Raw genomic sequence first — 17,432 nt, 5'->3', positions numbered from 1 at the left:
TGCATAAACATGTATGCACAACATGTGCACAAACTGACAGTGAGAAACACAAAACCACACACTGCCGCTATAGCGTTGGTAGAACACATGACAATAAATTTCTAATGATCTATTTCCACACTTGGCTGCTGTGATAGCATGACCGCAGATTCATGTCACAAATTCAAGACCCATATTGTTATGGTGCCTGTCAGTCTCCTCCCCCTCCCCCTCCTGCTCTGCTCCTGACTCCACCAGCTGGGACCAATTCACCTCATCACCTGCTCTGCTCTTAAGGAGATCCAGACCCATTAGCCAACGCCAGTTCGTTACCCTCTATGGTGACTCTACCTGGGCTCAAGTCTAGTTCATGTTTCCTTTTTCAAGTCTGGCCTTGTGCTTAACCTGCCTCTCTCTGTCTCAGGATTCCAGCCTCCAAGAGGCCCCAGTGTGGATGTCAGCTCGAGTTCTCCAGCAGTCCGGTGGAACCCTCAAGCTTTGCCAAGCCGCGCTTTTACCTCCAGCCACGCCACAAGCCGCTTTTCTCTCCAGCTGCCCACCAAGTCACACCAACCTTCCTGGAAGGAAATAAAACTCATTTCTTACCTTTCTCCCATCTTCGTCCTCTCTCTGGGTTTTAGCATCTGGGTCTACCAATCCTTCAAGTCATGACAGAACGAACTGGCCCTACTCCTGACCCAGCTGACCCAGAAGGACTCCGCCATGCAGTCAATCAACAAAGAACCTTTCTGGAACTCCACTCCACCGCCATCACTCGGATGACTAAGATTCAAGAAGACCTACTGTCACGGATCAATGGTATGACGCAAACATTAATCAATTTACCCGGACAAATGTTTCATTCCGTCACCACAGCAACACTTCCTACTTCCGGCCAAACTTCCACTCCCGTTCCGACCCCGGAAAATTTCCGCCTGCAACCTGAACCATTCTACGGTGAAGTAGAAGCATGCGGCGGATTTCTCCTCCAGTGTCAACTTCTGTTTCAACAAGCTCCCAGGTACTACTATTCTGATTCCAGCAAAATCACGCTTATCGTCAACTCCCTGAGAAATAAAGCCCTGCAGTGGGCCCAAGCTTTTCTGGCAGTCAATCCCATTACTCACCTTCCTTTTGAACGTTTCATTAATGAGTTTTGTCTGGTGTTCGATCAGCCAAAAAAGCAGGAAGAAGCCACCACAAAACTCCTCGCTCTCAGACAGCGGAACCGCCCAGTCAGCGATCACATCATCGACTTCAGAATTCTGGCAGTGGAAGCCGGCTGGTCTGATCCAGCGCTTCGCGGTGTCTTCTATCAATCCCTCAACGAAACCATAAAAGATCACTTATGCACGCAGCCTGAAGCCAATAACTTTGAGGAACTTGTCTCCGCAGCCCTGCGCTCCGACGCCCGCCTTCGGGAGCGTCAGCATGAAAAGCCCCCTCAGAGACGTAAGACTCCTAAGCCCATACTACCGACTGCTGATGCTCCTTTCTCCCCCTCCTGTCCTGCAGAAGGACCTCACAGCTCTCATGAGGAGCCCATGCAGATCGGCATCTCACGAATCTCCGCCGAGGAACGTAAAAGGCGCCGGGAGGAGGGTGCATGTTTTTACTGCGGCCACCAGGGGCATCAGGTACACCAATGCGAGCTGCGCTTAAACTCCAGGACCCCCCCGCTAGAAGGCAGGCCGCGGGAGGGTACTCTTGCTAAGAACTTTCTCTTTCTACCTGTCAAGTTATGTAATAATGCTAGTATTATTGACCTTCAAGCCCTTATTGATTCAGGCGCCGAACAAAGCCTCCTAGACCATAGCATCGTTTCCCGTTTCTCGCTCCCTGTTGAAAAGCTCAACTCTCCTGTTCGAGCTGCAGGCCTAGGTGGACAACACCTCTCCCTCATAACTCATCGTACTAAGCCCCTATTACTTATCACCTCTGGTAACCACAGGGAAGAGGTTCAATTCTTCGTTACTCACACCCCTCAAAATCCTGTAGTTTTAGGTTTCTCGTGGCTTAGAAAACACAACCCCCAGTTCGACTGGACCAATCATTGTATTATCAACTGGAGTGAGTTTTGCCTTGCCAATTGCCTTCGCTCAGCGGTCCCTACCATTAACAACTCACCTAGCGGTCAGTCGGAAGACATTGACCTCAGTAACGTTCCCGAGTGTTATCACAACCTCAGCTATGTGTTCAGTAAATCCAAAGCCAGTTCTCTTCCTCCTCATAGACCCTACGACTGCTCCATCCAGTTACTAGATGGTGCAACTTTGCCCAAAGGGAGGTTATTCAACCTATCTGGTCCAGAGAAAGTTGCCATGGAGAAGTATATCCAAGAGGCGCTTTCTTCTGGGCACATCCGTCCCTCCTCATCTCCCGCTGGGGCTGGGTTTTTCTTTGTGGAGAAGAAAGACAAGTCCCTGAGACCATGCATCGATTATCGGGAGTTAAATCAAATCACTATAAAAGATAAATATTCTTTACCCCTCCTCAGCTCCGTTTTTGACTCCATCCAAGGTGCTCGTATCTTTTCTAAACTCGACCTCCGTAACGCTTACCATCTTGTACGTATAAAGGAGGGGGACGAGTGGAAAACCGCTTTCAAAACCCCATTAGGACACTATGAGTACCTCGTCATGCCCTTTGGGTTAACCAACGCTCCGGCCGTGTTTCAACGCCTAGTTAATGATGTCCTCAGGGACTTCCTTAATCTTTTCGTCTTCGTCTACCTCGACGACATCCTCATTTACTCAAAAGACATCTCCCAACATGAGAGTCACGTTAGGTCTGTTTTGCAACGTTTGGCTGAGAACCACCTATTTGTCAAGGCTGAAAAATGCGCTTTTCACACTACCTCCATTCCGTTTTTGGGCTACATCTTTGAAGCCGGCAGCATCCGGCCTGACCCAGCCAAGATAGAGGCTGTATCCCAGTGGGAACCTCCCACCAACCGCAAAAAGCTCCAGCAATTTTTGGGCTTCGCCAATTTCTATCGACGCTTTATTCGGAACTATAGCTCAATTGCCGCTCCGCTCACACAACTCACGTCCGTTGCCAAACCATTCTCCTGGAACGCCACCGCTCAGTCCGCCTTCGACCACCTTAAAAAGCTGTTTGTCTCGGCCCCCATCCTAATTCAGCCCGATCCTGACAGACAATTTATTGTGGAGGTCGATGCCTCAGACTCTGGAGTTGGGGGGGTACTGTCCCAAAGGGAAGTGGGCACCAACAAATTGAAACCGTGCGCCTTCTTCTCCAAGAAGCTTTCCCCGGCTGAGAGGAATTACGATGTGGGTAACCGCGAACTTCTAGCCATTAAACTGGCACTTGAAGAATGGCGTCATTGGCTGGAGGGAGCGGCTCACCCCTTCATTGTGTGGACGGACCACAAGAACCTCGCATATCTCCGTACTGCCAAGAGGCTCAATTCCCGTCAGGCACGCTGGTGTTTATTTTTCGACCGTTTTAACTTCACCATTACGTACCGTCCTGGGTCTCGCAACACCAAGCCCGATGCTCTGTCACGAAAGTTCTGTTCCACTGAATCCACCTCCGTCACCAGCGTCCTGCCCCCCACCTGCGTGGTCGGAAACCTTACCTGGGACATTGAGGCCAGAGTCATCCAGGCCCAAGGTGAGGAACCCAATCACCCTGTTCCTCCTTATGGCACGTTATTTGTCCCCAGTTCCCTAAGGTCGGACGTTATCTCATGGGCTCACACTTCACGCATCGCCTGCCATGGGGGAATACATCGAACCATCAGCCTGATCCGTAGACGCTTTTTCTGGCCGACCATTAATAAGGACGTCAGGGAGTACGTGGCCGCATGTTCCATCTGCGCCCGTTCTAAGTCGGCTCACTCTCCACCTTCAGGGCTTCTCCATCCTCTGCCTACGCCTAGCCGACCGTGGTCTCACATCGCGGTGGACTTCGTCACCGGTCTCCCTGACTCCCAAGGTCACACTGTCATTTTTACTGTGATCGACCGGTTCTCTAAATTCTGTCATTTCATCCCTCTCCATCAGCTCCCCACAGCCACAGAAACAGCGGACATTCTGGTTCACCATGTTTTTAGGCATCACGGCATTCCTTTGGACATCGTTTCGGACCGCGGACCTCAATTCATCTCCCAGGTGTGGAAGGCCTTCTGTTCTGCCCTGGGAGCCACAGTCAGCCTCACGTCAGGGTACCACCCTCAGTCCAACGGCCAGGCAGAACGTGCAAATCAGGAGCTGGAGGCATCCCTCCGTTGCATCGCCGCCGATAACCCCGCTGACTGGTCCAAGTACCTAGTATGGGTTGAATATGCCCACAATTCACATCCCTCTTCTGCCACAGGAATCTCCCCATTTGAAGCATCCCTCGGGTTCTCACCACCGTTGTTCCCATCCCACGAACTCGACCTGGCGGTGCCATCTGTGCAGGACCATCTCCAGCGCTGTCAGCGCGTTTGGCAACAGACCAAGGCAGCGCTCGTCCGCACCAGGGAGCAAAACTGCCGGACGGCAAACCGTCACAGGGTGGTGGGACCCGAGTACCGACCCGGCCAAAAGGTGTGGCTTTCCGCCAGGAATATCCCCATTCAGGCCACGTCTCGTAAACTCGCCCCCAGGTATATTGGTCCATACGTCATTGATAAAGTTATTAACCCTTCATGTGTCCGCCTCAAGCTCCCGGCCGCACTCAAAATTCATCCCTCGTTCCACATCTCTCAAATCAAGCCGGTCTCTGACAGCACCTTGTGCCCGCCTTCCGCTTCCCCACCTCCCGCCCGTATCATTGACGGTGCTCCGGCTTACACGGTTAGCCGCATCCTGGACGTTCGGCGGCGGGGTCGCGGCCATCAGTTCCTCGTCGACTGGGAAGGGTACGGTCCTGAGGAGCGCTCCTGGGTCTCCCGCTCCCTCATTTTGGACCCCACCCTCATCACGGACTTTTACCGCGCCCACCCGGATCGCCGCCCTGGACCGCCTGGAGGCGGTCGTTGAGGGGGGGGTACTGTTATGGTGCCTGTCAGTCTCCTCCCCCTCCCCCTCCTGCTCTGCTCCTGACTCCACCAGCTGGGACCAATTCACCTCATCACCTGCTCTGCTCTTAAGGAGATCCAGACCCATTAGCCAACGCCAGTTCGTTACCCTCTATGGTGACTCTACCTGGGCTCAAGTCTAGTTCATGTTTCCTTTTTCAAGTCTGGCCTTGTGCTTAACCTGCCTCTCTCTGTCTCAGGATTCCAGCCTCCAAGAGGCCCCAGTGTGGATGTCAGCTCGAGTTCTCCAGCAGTCCGGTGGAACCCTCAAGCTTTGCCAAGCCGCGCTTTTACCTCCAGCCACGCCACAAGCCGCTTTTCTCTCCAGCTGCCCACCAAGTCACACCAACCTTCCTGGAAGGAAATAAAACTCATTTCTTACCTTTCTCCCATCTTCGTCCTCTCTCTGGGTTTTAGCATCTGGGTCTACCAATCCTTCAAGTCATGACACATATTTCTGTAAGGATGTGATGGTATCTCCACATTAACCCTTGAAGTCATGGTTTAAATATCCATGCATATATTTTCTAAACCCACTTAATCCATTTCAGGGTCATGCTGGAGCCTATCCCATACACTTTTGGGTGAAGGCAGAGTTCACCCTGGATGGTTCCCCAGTCCATCGCAGAGTTGGTTTGAATTAACCATGTGAATTTTGGAATTATGGTTTTGCCAAATCGACTGCAAGTAATGGTTGGACCACATTTCATCCTTTAGGTCATTCTTGTTGATGAACAAAATGATAGGAAGACACAATCAGAAGTCGTATCGTCATGGTTCTTCAAATGTATAGTAATTAGTGATGCTGCTCTTACAAAAGTCTGCCACGTTCCTGTGTCTGCATGTTTGATATTTACAAAACACTAAACCATATCTAATAGGATTCTTCTGAGGAATTCATTTCGTTTTTGGCAACATTATCCATCCTTTATTGCAGATCACTTATAAACAAGAATGTGAATCATGAAATCCTAATTTTCCCGTTTAGCCACACATTTGGCTTGACAAAGCCTTCAAAGCGTGAGGAAAAGACCTTCAAGACCTTGCAAAAGCTCTCTGATGAGCATTAAATTAGGTAAACAACAGCAAAAGTCATTGTTCAAGAGGTGGTGTCTTGAAAGCTAAACCAGTTGAACTTTGACCAATCAGGGACTTAGATTTGATAGTGACATATGGATGGCATCCCTTTTAATTAACGAAAGTGCAAACTGTTTGAAAATTGATCATGAAGGAGAAATTAATAATTGGTTTTGTGCCCGGCCAGAGTTCTATAACACCGAGTCTGTCATATATCGGAATAGAGCTGTGAAAGAAAAAGCCTGGAGCAAGATTCATGAGATTTGCAAGGCTTCGACATTTCACACTCAGCCTCTTTTAACTGTGAGTACATGCACTAGTATCGAGTTGCGCCAGTGAGGTTTTCAAAAACCTGTTTTCAGCACGTTCTTGAACGTGCATCACATACCCGGTCTGTACATACTGTAGCATTAACCCTTGTTAAATTATGTTAAATTATTATATAACTGCACATACTCACTGATTTGCTGATTATTTGGCAGAGTAGAATAGAATAGAATAGAAAAGAATAGAATCATTAAAATGTTTTTCTTGTTCTAAAATGTGTGGCATGCTCATCTATCATGTTGTTTTTACCCCATTCTTACGTAGCAGTGCTCCTCAGCTGCTGGTTTCTACCTCTTCACGCTTAGACACACGCAGTTTAAACAAACACACATCTCCACACGCTTAACCACTTTTATTAACTTTCTAGCAGCAACAGAAGCGTGAAATTTGACCCAGACATTTCCAAGAACACTCACACAAAACTGAGGCACACACGCACGCGCACACACACGCACACACACACACACACGCACGCACACACACACACACAGGAGGAGTGGGTCACCTCAAAGGCCTGGAAGCTGAGCCCGACATTGTATCCCTCAGAGACGGTGATCCTCCACACACATTCCTTGGAGGGTCTGTAGTCATCAGGATAGTTGGGAGACTGAATCTGACCTGAGTCCTTGGTTATTTCTCCTCCACAGATGGCTGCACAAAAGAGGCGACAGTGAGTGAGCAGAAAAAGACAAGATGAGTTAGCATCAACTGCGATGATCACCGGCACAGAAAACACATTCTGTGTACGCCATGAATAATGCAAGCCTCAAGGAAAACTTCTTGGAAAGTCACTAGGACATTCAGTCTGAGAGCCCGGGCTGGTTTCAGAAACTTAAAAATCCGGAATTCATTTAATGCTTTTTGTGGTCGTTTCTCTTTTTTTTACTCCTTTCTTCTTACCTTCATAAACAGCAGCAAAGCCTTTCCCAACCCAGTTGCTGCTGCTGCGGAATTCAATCCACATTCTGCTATCAGTAGATACCAAAACTTCAGGAATTTTGTCTCCACAGAACCTGCCTGTAAACACAAACGCAAATGCATTTAGAAGGATTATGGATGGAAATAATTCTTATAAACAAAAATGAAACAACAAAGGAATTAGTACAAAATGTATTCTTACTTGTGTCTATGTAAGTGACAATAATGAACCAAACAAATCTGCCATCCTTTCTGTTTAAACAAGAAAATCAGGAAAACCTTCACACACCCCACTGACAAACACATAACTCTACATTATGAATATGAAATTGCTGCAAAGCTTTTTCATGCACAAACAACAAAACAAGGGGAATTTTCCCCCCATTGCTTTTGGTTGAAACTATTTTTTTAAGAAAGACATAATCCTGTCTCAGTGGAGAACAAACATCTGTGAAGCATCTCGGCGTCTTATCAACCTTCACCTGCTTTTGTTGGCGCTGACTTGATTCTCTCATTTAAGCACTTATTCACCACAGATGCATCAGTGCAGCTTTTTCATCCTGAATATACATACTTTAAACTGTGGTGTCAGCAAAGCACAGAAGTCTCTGCAGTGCCTTAAATCCAAGGTCAATTTCATCTCAATCCAAAAAACTTTAAACATGTCAAACTTGTCAAAAATAAGCAGCAGAAAAGGTAAAAAGGCTACTGTAAACGGACATTTGATAGTGCAAAACTAATACAAAATTGATTTATCTTAAAAACAATTAAGTTAAGTTAAAAACCGTCTGTTTTCTTTTTATCTCAGTTCTGTTTCTTACCAAGCAGAGGGGCTTTTCTCCAGTATCCATCTCGAACCTCAATGTAATCGTACCAGCACAGACTGCTCTTATACAGGTCCATAGTGGTGAAGTTGAGAACAATCTGAAAAAGCACAAAAGTAAGAACATATGAGCTACCATTTATTTATGCATTTTTTAAGAGCACCTTGAAAAAGGAAGAGGAGGGTGGGATCTGCAGTGATGAGACTTCATCAATAGCAGCCCCTCTGTCAGCTCTGTCAGTGTCTTATTATGCTTAGCTATGCATCCAAGTTCTCTGCACTGCAGGGTGGGATGCTGACTGTGTGTGTATGTGTGTGCACCTTTTCTCCAGGTGTTACAGATATTCTCCAGACACAGTGTGTGTATGATGGATATCCATTGGGGTAACCAGGAGATGAGAAGTTACCGGTAGATTCCTGAAGTGTCTCCCCGCACACTGAAACCCACACAGGAACACACACAGTTGATGATTGTGGTCAGTATTGCTTCTATGTGAATTTGAGGTTTCCCCCTTTAACTGTTCTCAATCCAAACACCATTTAAATATTAACCCCTTGACGCCTGAATTTATTTACAGCTGTAAAAATATACCTTCTCTAATTTCAATAAGAGGCTAAATTAAGGTAATTTTGGAACTGCAGTGGTTTAAATGCATATTTGCACCAACAGGCATCTCTGCAGAATTTCTACAAAGATATTTTGAATAAATAGCCTTATTTTCTGACTCACAAGAATATTATTTTATCTGTTTTTCTTGAGTTCTTGTCTTGAAATGAGCCTTTACAATAATCAGTCAAGCTGCTCTTGCTTTTTATTCACTTTTCCACAAAGGTTGCGTGTTTATTTATCCACATGCCCCATCCCCATTTAACCAGATTGAGAATTCCCCGACTGTAAATCATCATCAAAGATGCATATGCGGAAAAGTGTCAGACGGTTATGTTCTCATTCTCTGGATTTAACGGAGGCTTATTCTCTCAAAGGAGGTTAGCCAAATGTGCCCCTCCTATCCTATCATGCATGCCTTGTATCCCCCCACAATGCCCTTGGGCTCAGTTCATCTGTCAGAGAATATGGTAACGTTTAAATATTACCTTAAATGGCTTAGGTTGTATCCATTTCCAGCTGGGGCACGCTATCAAAGCCTTTCTGCATTTCAATTACATTTTGAAGAGTTGCAAAAAGAAAAAAAATCTTGTTTTTCAAAGATTTTCTTTTAAAATCGACTAGAAGGTTTATTTCTAAATGATGTAAATAAACATTACAGAAAAGAAAAACATAAAAATGTAAATATGAGCTAAATTCAGAGAAAAAGTATTGGATTTAGCCGTTTATCAATCTAACTTTCCGTAAAGTAACTTATAATTTCTTTCCTTTGTAACCTCACATATCTTAAATCTTTGTAAAGGACTTAACATCCTTTTTTGCTGTGAAAAACATCCTGTCAAGCTTTAGCTATCATACAGAGGGCCCTACGTTTGATTTAACACACTATCATAAAGACATTTATGACCATCTGGGATCTCGATATCCTGTGGGACAAATACATGTATCCTCCAGAAGACTCCTGAAAGTAGGAATGCAGTGTTTGTAATAAGACGAGTTTCAGTTTGACTTTGGTATGAGGAGAAGACGTCTTAGGGATCCTTGCTCTGCATGTGTTACTTATTTCTCTGCTTGGTTTAAAGGGATTTTGACTATGTAAGTGATTCAGTTGATCAGCCTTTTATTTAAATCAGATGTGTCAACTCTGTAATGTGTTATTCTTCTTAAAATATATGGCTAGGTTAAAAAGTCTGTTAATTCAATTAAACTGAACTTTACTAAGAAAATGTTGATGAATTAACTACATAAAAGACTTGACAGAAATTTAATTCATTTGGAATCAAAAAGGTTGCAATATCTTTTTTTATATCAAAATATTATTTATGCTGCCTTGGGTAATTTGGTAAGTTCTTGCTGACACCAATGTTAATTTAAAATTCAAAAATATTTATATAAATGTTTAGGAAAAAAGTGACTTATTTACCCTTTGTTTAAAATTTGAACCACATAGGTTTAACATGGTGTAACTGTATTATTAAAGAATTAATTATCAACACATTTTGCATTATTTTAATACAGCAAGTAGTCATTTTAAAAAAAATTACTGACAATAGATTTTTATTTATTATTTATAGTTATTCTCACCATAAAGTATAAAAAAATTAGCAAAATCTTTCCCACCAAAAGCTTTTATAAGATTTCATGTAAAAAGTCATTTTGAAATGTTCAGGAAAACCCCTTTAATGCCCTTAGTGGAAGGTAAAGGAACTACAGGGCAGAAAACATGTTATATACAATGAGTTTTTTGAGGAAATTTTTGATCATGCTAAAGACATAGGGGTCTCAAAAATGCATGTAGCAAATATGATGCAATGGTTTTATAGGGTTAAGTTCATTAACTTTTTCTCTTCTATTTTTAATTGAAAAATAGCTTTACTTAGTAATAAGTGTAATAACATATTTATTTCAATGTAAAACCATTGCTTTGTTTGAATATGTTGAAACTGTTTTTCATACCCGAAACAATATCAATAATTTTAATAAAAATAACTAATGAGTTTATATCAAATTTTGCTGAATAGGAAATCAAACTGAATGGTAAACTTGTGAAATGAATCCATTCAGATGTGTAATTCACCACAATGGACAAAAACAGGAAATACACTCAAACACAAACTAACATGGAGATAGGACTTACATACAGTCTGTCTTGTGTTTGGACTATAACACAGTCTATGTGTGTGGGCCAGTAATCAATTGGACCATGTGTGATCGTAAACCTTTATGGCATTATTGCACAGCTCAGTGAGAGTCAACCCAGATCACGTCAGAATAGCTCGCAAGGGACCAGAAGAACAACACGGGTGTGAACAAGAACTACAGCAAGGAATGGCTGTGTAAATGTGTTTGGTTCCACGTGTGGAACCGCATGTGCAGGATAGAAAGAAACTAAATAATAACTCAATTTGCAACCCTTCGAGTGCAACAGAACAGATCAGCTTTTAAATGACAACATCTGAGCAAATAAGCAGAAATCAAGCTAAAACAACATCCAAACACAAACACGGTGGCATCATAGTAAATATATCAATACCTGGACATCTATACAGCTTCCTTGCCTGTGCAATGTCTCCTTTGCTGAGTCTGGTCCTTTGGCCGATTGCGGGCCGGACCCCGTTTTCGTCTCTTGATGGAAGGATGGTGTCGAGGAACATTCCACTTTAGGACAAAGACAAGCATAAGATAAAATATTTAAAACTCTCAAATCTAACATTACAACCACAGAATACAACTTTATATGGTCTTCATGTGTACCTCTAATTTAAGAGAAATAAATCAACTTGTGCAACAAGTAAAAAACTACAAATGGTATTTAAAAGACATAATAAATAATCAGACGTCAAAGGTTTGGAAAATGCAATGGGTGGTAGCATTCTTAAGCTCCATTCACACCGCGCTCTGATGAGAGGATGGCATCCGTTTTAATTCAAGGAAGTCATTAATCTCCAATCTACCTTTTTGCTCTTTTATCAAGATGTCTTTGTAATAATAACATAAAAACCAAAGTATAACCTCCAAGTTTAGCAGTTTCTTGTGTGAAATGGTCCTCAGCTGCAGCATTTTTACCCGTGGTTACATTTTGTATATCAAACCCAAAGCAACAATCTTTAAAGCCAGACAACTCCTGTCGCTTATTATTTTGTATATCCAGTGTAGACATCTTTCTAACTTATTCTGTTTTACCACACTTTTATGTTCCTCTGTAGGAATAAAGCAATGCTTCAAAGTGATAAACCAAATTGAATCCACTTGGTCTTAAACATGCCACGGTACATATGGACTATAAGAGCTTTGGGGAAAAAATTTCAATAAAAGTTGGAGGTGTGTCGTTTCTACTTTAACCTGCAAGCAATAAGTAAGAAAACCTCACGTCAGAAACCACAGAAAATTGCAGAATATGCCATTGATAAAAATAGATGCCTATATATTTTTGTTTGTATAAAGTTGTGTATGTTTGAAAGAGAAAGATGTAGCCAGTGGTTACCGTGAGAAGGTGTTCCTGGCGTAGTGCATGATGCTATCAAAATCATATGGTTCTCCGAGGGAATTCACCTCCCCTGGCTCCATCTTCAGGAAATTGTATTCCTGCCCTAAATATTGCATGTCATGCACACAGACACACATAAAACAGCAACATTTTTATTTAAAAATAAAAAAATAAAAAAAAGATTTTTGCACATAAATATCTTCTTTAGAGACTCAGAACAAAACAAAAGAAAAAAACAAGTATTTTAGGAGCATTGCTGAAAACAAGCAGAGCTGTTGGGAGTGCTAACAGGCTTCTAAATAAAACCTGTGGTCAGCTCCGACACACTGCTCTGAAATTTAATGTCACACCTGTCAAGTTGCACTGTTGCTCAGAGAAGTACATTTAAGGTGAAGTGACAGATTACTGCGAAAACCATCTAAGTGACTTCACAGCCATCAAAAGGCACTTCCACACTCAGACATGAGTGTGAATTTGTAATGGACACAATGGACACATTTGTAATGGACACAATGGACACATTTGTAATGGACACAGTCTATGAATGCTGTCACTCGACTGTGGATGAGAAACAGCCTCTAACGCAGACACAGGTGCCTTTTGGGTAAGGAGGCTCACCTGGCTGGATGTTGTCCCGGATGATGGTCACATGATCGTCACGGTCAGGCCGCGTGTGCTCGTGCCAGAAGCCTATGACGTGACCAAGTTCGTGGACCACAATGCCGAATTTGTCACAGTTCTTGCCTATGGAGATTGCCTGGGGGCCATTGCCACGACGACCCACATAGGAACAACACCTAATGAGGATCATTAGGAAAAGGTTCAAAGAGAAAGATAAGGAATGTTTACAACAGATTTGGCAATAAAATAAAAATAATTAGGTTAATAAAATAAAAATAATTATGTTAATATTATGAAGACACATAAGTGTTTTTAAGGTTCCTATTCCTATGATGGATTTGAATAAGATGTAGAAATTCACATGTTGCACTCAACACACACCCACATTCCCTTTTCTGCTCAGTAGAGTCATGGGTGCCAGCCTAAGAAATCAGATTAAAATTATCCAGTGAGCTGAATGCAGGCTCAGGATCAGGAGGCAGAGGAGGATTAAAATGAAAAAACTCTGAATTTGTAACTTCTTTAGTTTGATTTTTTAAAAGCATACCGTAAATACAATTTAAAAGCGTAAAAACTATGATAGAAATCAAAAATTTCAATTTACTATTAAATTTAAAAATTAAGTAAAAAAGGATATTTTATTCAGCTGGACTGAACTTTACATGTGTAACTTCTCATCATCTTTTGATCCATTGTAACGTTCTCAGTTGTCATTTAATTATGATTATGGCATTTTTAGCCAAAATTTTAAAAAGAGGTGTTTTCTAAGACATCGTTTGTGCAGAGCGGCAGTAGTTTATCAGAAATCTGCCTCTGAGTTGTGGGTGGGACCACTGGCACAGGGCAACCCCCCCCCCTTCTTGTGGCTGAGAGCTCTTTGTTTACACTCTCTCCCACTATCTTACAGCCTCTTACAACCCCAACCTAACATTAGCGGTGCAACAAAAAATGGAGAGCACTAGTGGAGCCACTGTTACAGTTTTGAGCCAGATCCCAGCTCAGAAGATGAAAACAAAGACATACATTGATCTATTTGTCTGCAATTGGATGCATCAGAAAAGAGCCGAGCAGGGGGCTTGCAGCCCGTCCAGAGAATTTTTTTCATAACAAAAAGGCTCTTTTCAAACTAAAGAAGAAATTTTTTTAAAATCAAAGTTGGTCTTTAAATGTGTCAAATTGATATCTGTTTGACAATTTTCAGTACTGGAGTTCTTTCTAGACAAATTAAATGCAAGATTGCTTTTAAATGCTGTGTTAAGCTGACTGCTGCATTTTTCAACCCTCTTCTCAATATTGTCTTGGGGGGGTAAACCAAACTGAAGCTTCAGAACTTACAACCATCACCAAGTTAAGTGTCACCACTGTACAAACACACTCTGACCCCACCGTGCTGCCACTCGACAGAACAATGCACTTCTGCCGTGTATGAACCAAAGAACTGCAGGAACATACAAACACTTCAGCGGAGTGGTGTGATTGGTGGGATGGGGAAACAGCAGCAGGACAGGAAGGAAAGCAGAGCCATTGTTGAGTGACCGCTTCGTCTCTCACTGTGACAAGGTCACTTGCGAATTCGAGGTACACAATCACACACACAATCCAAGATATACAAAGACATCTTCCAAACTCACCCACAGGGTCTATAGGTGAAGACTATGTAGCTTTCTTCGTCTGTCTTCTCAATGAAGGTTACGCATGTTTGCTTCTCCCAGTGACGCATGGCCTGCTTGAACATGGCCCTCTGACTACCTGAAACACACACATTTACATCCTGCTTTTACACAATCACGCTTGATGTGCACTTTACTGCTGACTGGTAATAGGCAACAGCCTAGAGGGGCTGCTTACCAGTGAAGTTTCCTCCGATGACGTACGGAATGACTCCCCCGGGCCATATCCTTTCAGCTCGGGATGTGGCTGCTCGAGGAATACGGCTCTTCCCAACTTTACCATTATTCACAGTTTGAGTCTTTATGCTGGTGGAGTCCTTGCTGTTGTTCTTAGGTAAATGATCTGCAATGAGGAAGTTGTGGCAAAAAAAAGGCTAATAAATCTACTTATTTTATTTGCTTGAATGGAAATATATTAGTAGTATTAGTAGTAGTTTGTAATATTAGTAATCTGTAAACATTTTTCATTTTAAAGGGATGAGGAAGAACATTGCATCAGAACATGAAAATGAACGTTTTTAACGATCAGGAGCAAGATGGACATGTGTGGGTGGACTAGGAGTAATTCAATTCCACTTCCCTACAAAAGTTTAAGCTATTCTGGTGCCAATCTGGAGACTACCAAAACATTCGCATTAGCAAAATGCCTGCTATTGCCAGTTTTGAAATGCAAAGGTGAAATGTTGATTTAGAATTGTTTAGCAGCCACAGTATGGGAAAATTGCATTGTCAGATTGCATAATGGCAGAACAGTCATGCGACACGCTAAATGCCTATTCTTAAACGCAAGCATGTCCCATGATTACACTGGACGAGCAGGGAGAGGCTTCTTCTTCTTTTTGTTTTGCCACTGTTTACCAGCTCATGTCTGCCACCTACGGGTGGATGAAGCTTGGTGAGAAATGTCGAAGTACTGCAAATCTCATGAATCTTGCTTAAGGCTTTTTCTTTCATAGCTCTGTTCCAATATATGGAAAGCCTTGGTGTAGTTTAACTCTGGCCGGGCAAAAACGGAAATGATTAATTTTTCCTTCATGATCAATTAAAAACAGTTGGCATTTCCATTAAATAAAAGTGACGTCATCCATATGTCACTCCCAAATCCAAGTCCTTTACCGGTCAAAGTTGAACCTGGTTTAACTTTCAAGACGCATTCAATGGCCGCGTGTTTTGTACATAGACACCTAAAACGGTAGTAGACACTAGCGTAGCTACACTTGAACGTGAAAGTTTTAAATATGGCAGCCTGAAATGCACATTTACATAGATTTTTCATTGGAAGTGGTTGCTTGAACGCGCGATAGCAGTGTAAACGTAGCTTCAAAGTACTTCAAAAAACATTAACTTCTTTCTGACAAGGCTTAAAGAGATAATTTTGTAACTGTATAAAGAAAATTTATACTGTTTTTTTATGTAAATTCTTATTTTTATGCATAAATACTTAGATTTTTCCCTTTAGTTGTACATGATAAAAAAGTTTGTTCCAAAGTGACAAAGTGAATCAGAATGCAATTAAAGTAATAGAACAGCATAAAAAGTTACCCTTATATATGTTTTTATAATATAACACATTTTACTATATTTACAGAAATAAATATTTGCTTCAAAGAAAGTATAATATATTGTTGCTTGATGAAGAAGCAAACAAATGTGTTTAAAAAATGGGGGAAAATAGTATTCTTGGCCCTAATCAACAAGGTCAATGGTAGTTTCCTATAACCCCTTGCCGCTTGAATTTATTTCCAGCTATGAAAAAACAATTTCTCTTATGTTTTTGCTTTCATGTAAATGCTACATTTTGGTTATTATGAAGCCGAAGTGGTTTGATGCAGCAATGATGTAAATATCAAGGGGTTAAAAGCACAACAAACAAACAGATTAAATGAATAATCAAGACATTCCAGTAGCAACAAATTACGTACCAAAGCCATATCTTCGTATTCTCTCCAGAAGTAGGTATAAGGATCCTTTTTTCACCGATTCATGTTCTCCCACACCACCTGACACAAGAGCACAAAATACATTTTTGCATCCCTATCACTTCTTTGCTGCAAATTAATAACGAAGAGCAAAAGAGAGGGTGATGATGATAAAATTTGTGTTGCCTTCACCTACCAGATGTGTGCCCCTGCCGATGTGAATGTGTATGTGTGTGTTGTGTTAGGTCTATTGTTCTGTCAATCTGGAACATGCGCAGGTCCTCCTCATCTAAAGCGATGTCTCCCCAAAATACAGCTAAAAGTAAAGAAAGAAAAGAATAAGTTACACAAAAGTAATAATCAGATTTTAACCAAGAGAACTTACAGAGGAAAGGTTTTTTTTTATACAAGTTTGAAATGTGTATGCACTGGTTTTCCAAGACTTTGCCCAATCTTGGTCCAAGGTATTGTCTGTCTGTACCACGGCCATGCAGTAGATTTGTCAACTGTCCAGTTGCTGGGTAAACTCCAGCAACACAGTGACCCAAAGAATAGGAACAAGTGAGTATAGAACATATATGGTTGGGCTGCAGGTAAACTAATGCATCTGATGACCCCAATCAAACCCTCTAGAATGGACTCTTTGAAAAAAGACAATTCAAAAGCTGGTCAGCGTATCATTGTAAAAGCATCTGTCACTTGTCATTCCAACAAAGTGTGATGAAAACATCCCAACAGTAGATACAAGCTGTTACTGTTTTCATCAACACTTCTGGAACCTCCCCGGAGCTGCTCCTTCTGGTGATGACAGGTCTGAACCTTCATGACTTGGGTTGAAGCTGACACCTTCGAGCATGAATGAATTTTCTCATGATGACATTTTAAAATATTTAAAAAATAAAAACTTTATAAGGTTTTCTAGGAAACACAAAATTAATTTCAAGCTAAGTGGTGAGCAGACAGAGGGGAAAACAG

The 17,432-nt window shown here is 42.3% G+C and overlaps 1 protein-coding gene across 4 annotated transcripts in view; it reads right to left on the bottom strand.

Annotated features, from left to right (window-relative positions):
• Positions 1 to 17,432, bottom strand: part of tll1 (tolloid like 1) — a 54,336-nt gene that overhangs the window by 17,845 nt on the left and 19,059 nt on the right. For all 4 annotated transcript variants that reach the window (XM_023957939.1, XM_023957942.1, XM_023957947.1 and 1 more), the window contains 11 exons: positions 16,654 to 16,773; positions 16,461 to 16,538; positions 14,717 to 14,881; positions 14,500 to 14,617; positions 12,866 to 13,044; positions 12,245 to 12,350; positions 11,294 to 11,418; positions 8,475 to 8,590; positions 8,152 to 8,254; positions 7,313 to 7,429; positions 6,918 to 7,063 (listed from right to left, as the gene is read on the bottom strand). In XM_023957939.1, coding sequence (XP_023813707.1) covers positions 6,918 to 7,063; positions 7,313 to 7,429; positions 8,152 to 8,254; positions 8,475 to 8,590; positions 11,294 to 11,418; positions 12,245 to 12,350; positions 12,866 to 13,044; positions 14,500 to 14,617; positions 14,717 to 14,881; positions 16,461 to 16,538; positions 16,654 to 16,773 — 1,373 coding nt within the window. The remainder of the gene's footprint in view (positions 1 to 6,917; positions 7,064 to 7,312; positions 7,430 to 8,151; positions 8,255 to 8,474; positions 8,591 to 11,293; positions 11,419 to 12,244; positions 12,351 to 12,865; positions 13,045 to 14,499; positions 14,618 to 14,716; positions 14,882 to 16,460; positions 16,539 to 16,653; positions 16,774 to 17,432) is intronic.

Source organism: Oryzias latipes, chromosome 1 (assembly GCF_002234675.1).
Source record: "Oryzias latipes chromosome 1, ASM223467v1".
Lineage (NCBI taxonomy): Eukaryota > Metazoa > Chordata > Actinopteri > Beloniformes > Adrianichthyidae > Oryzias > Oryzias latipes.
Note: the sequence above shows the minus strand (reverse complement) of the source record. Positions and strands in the feature narration are given on the sequence as shown.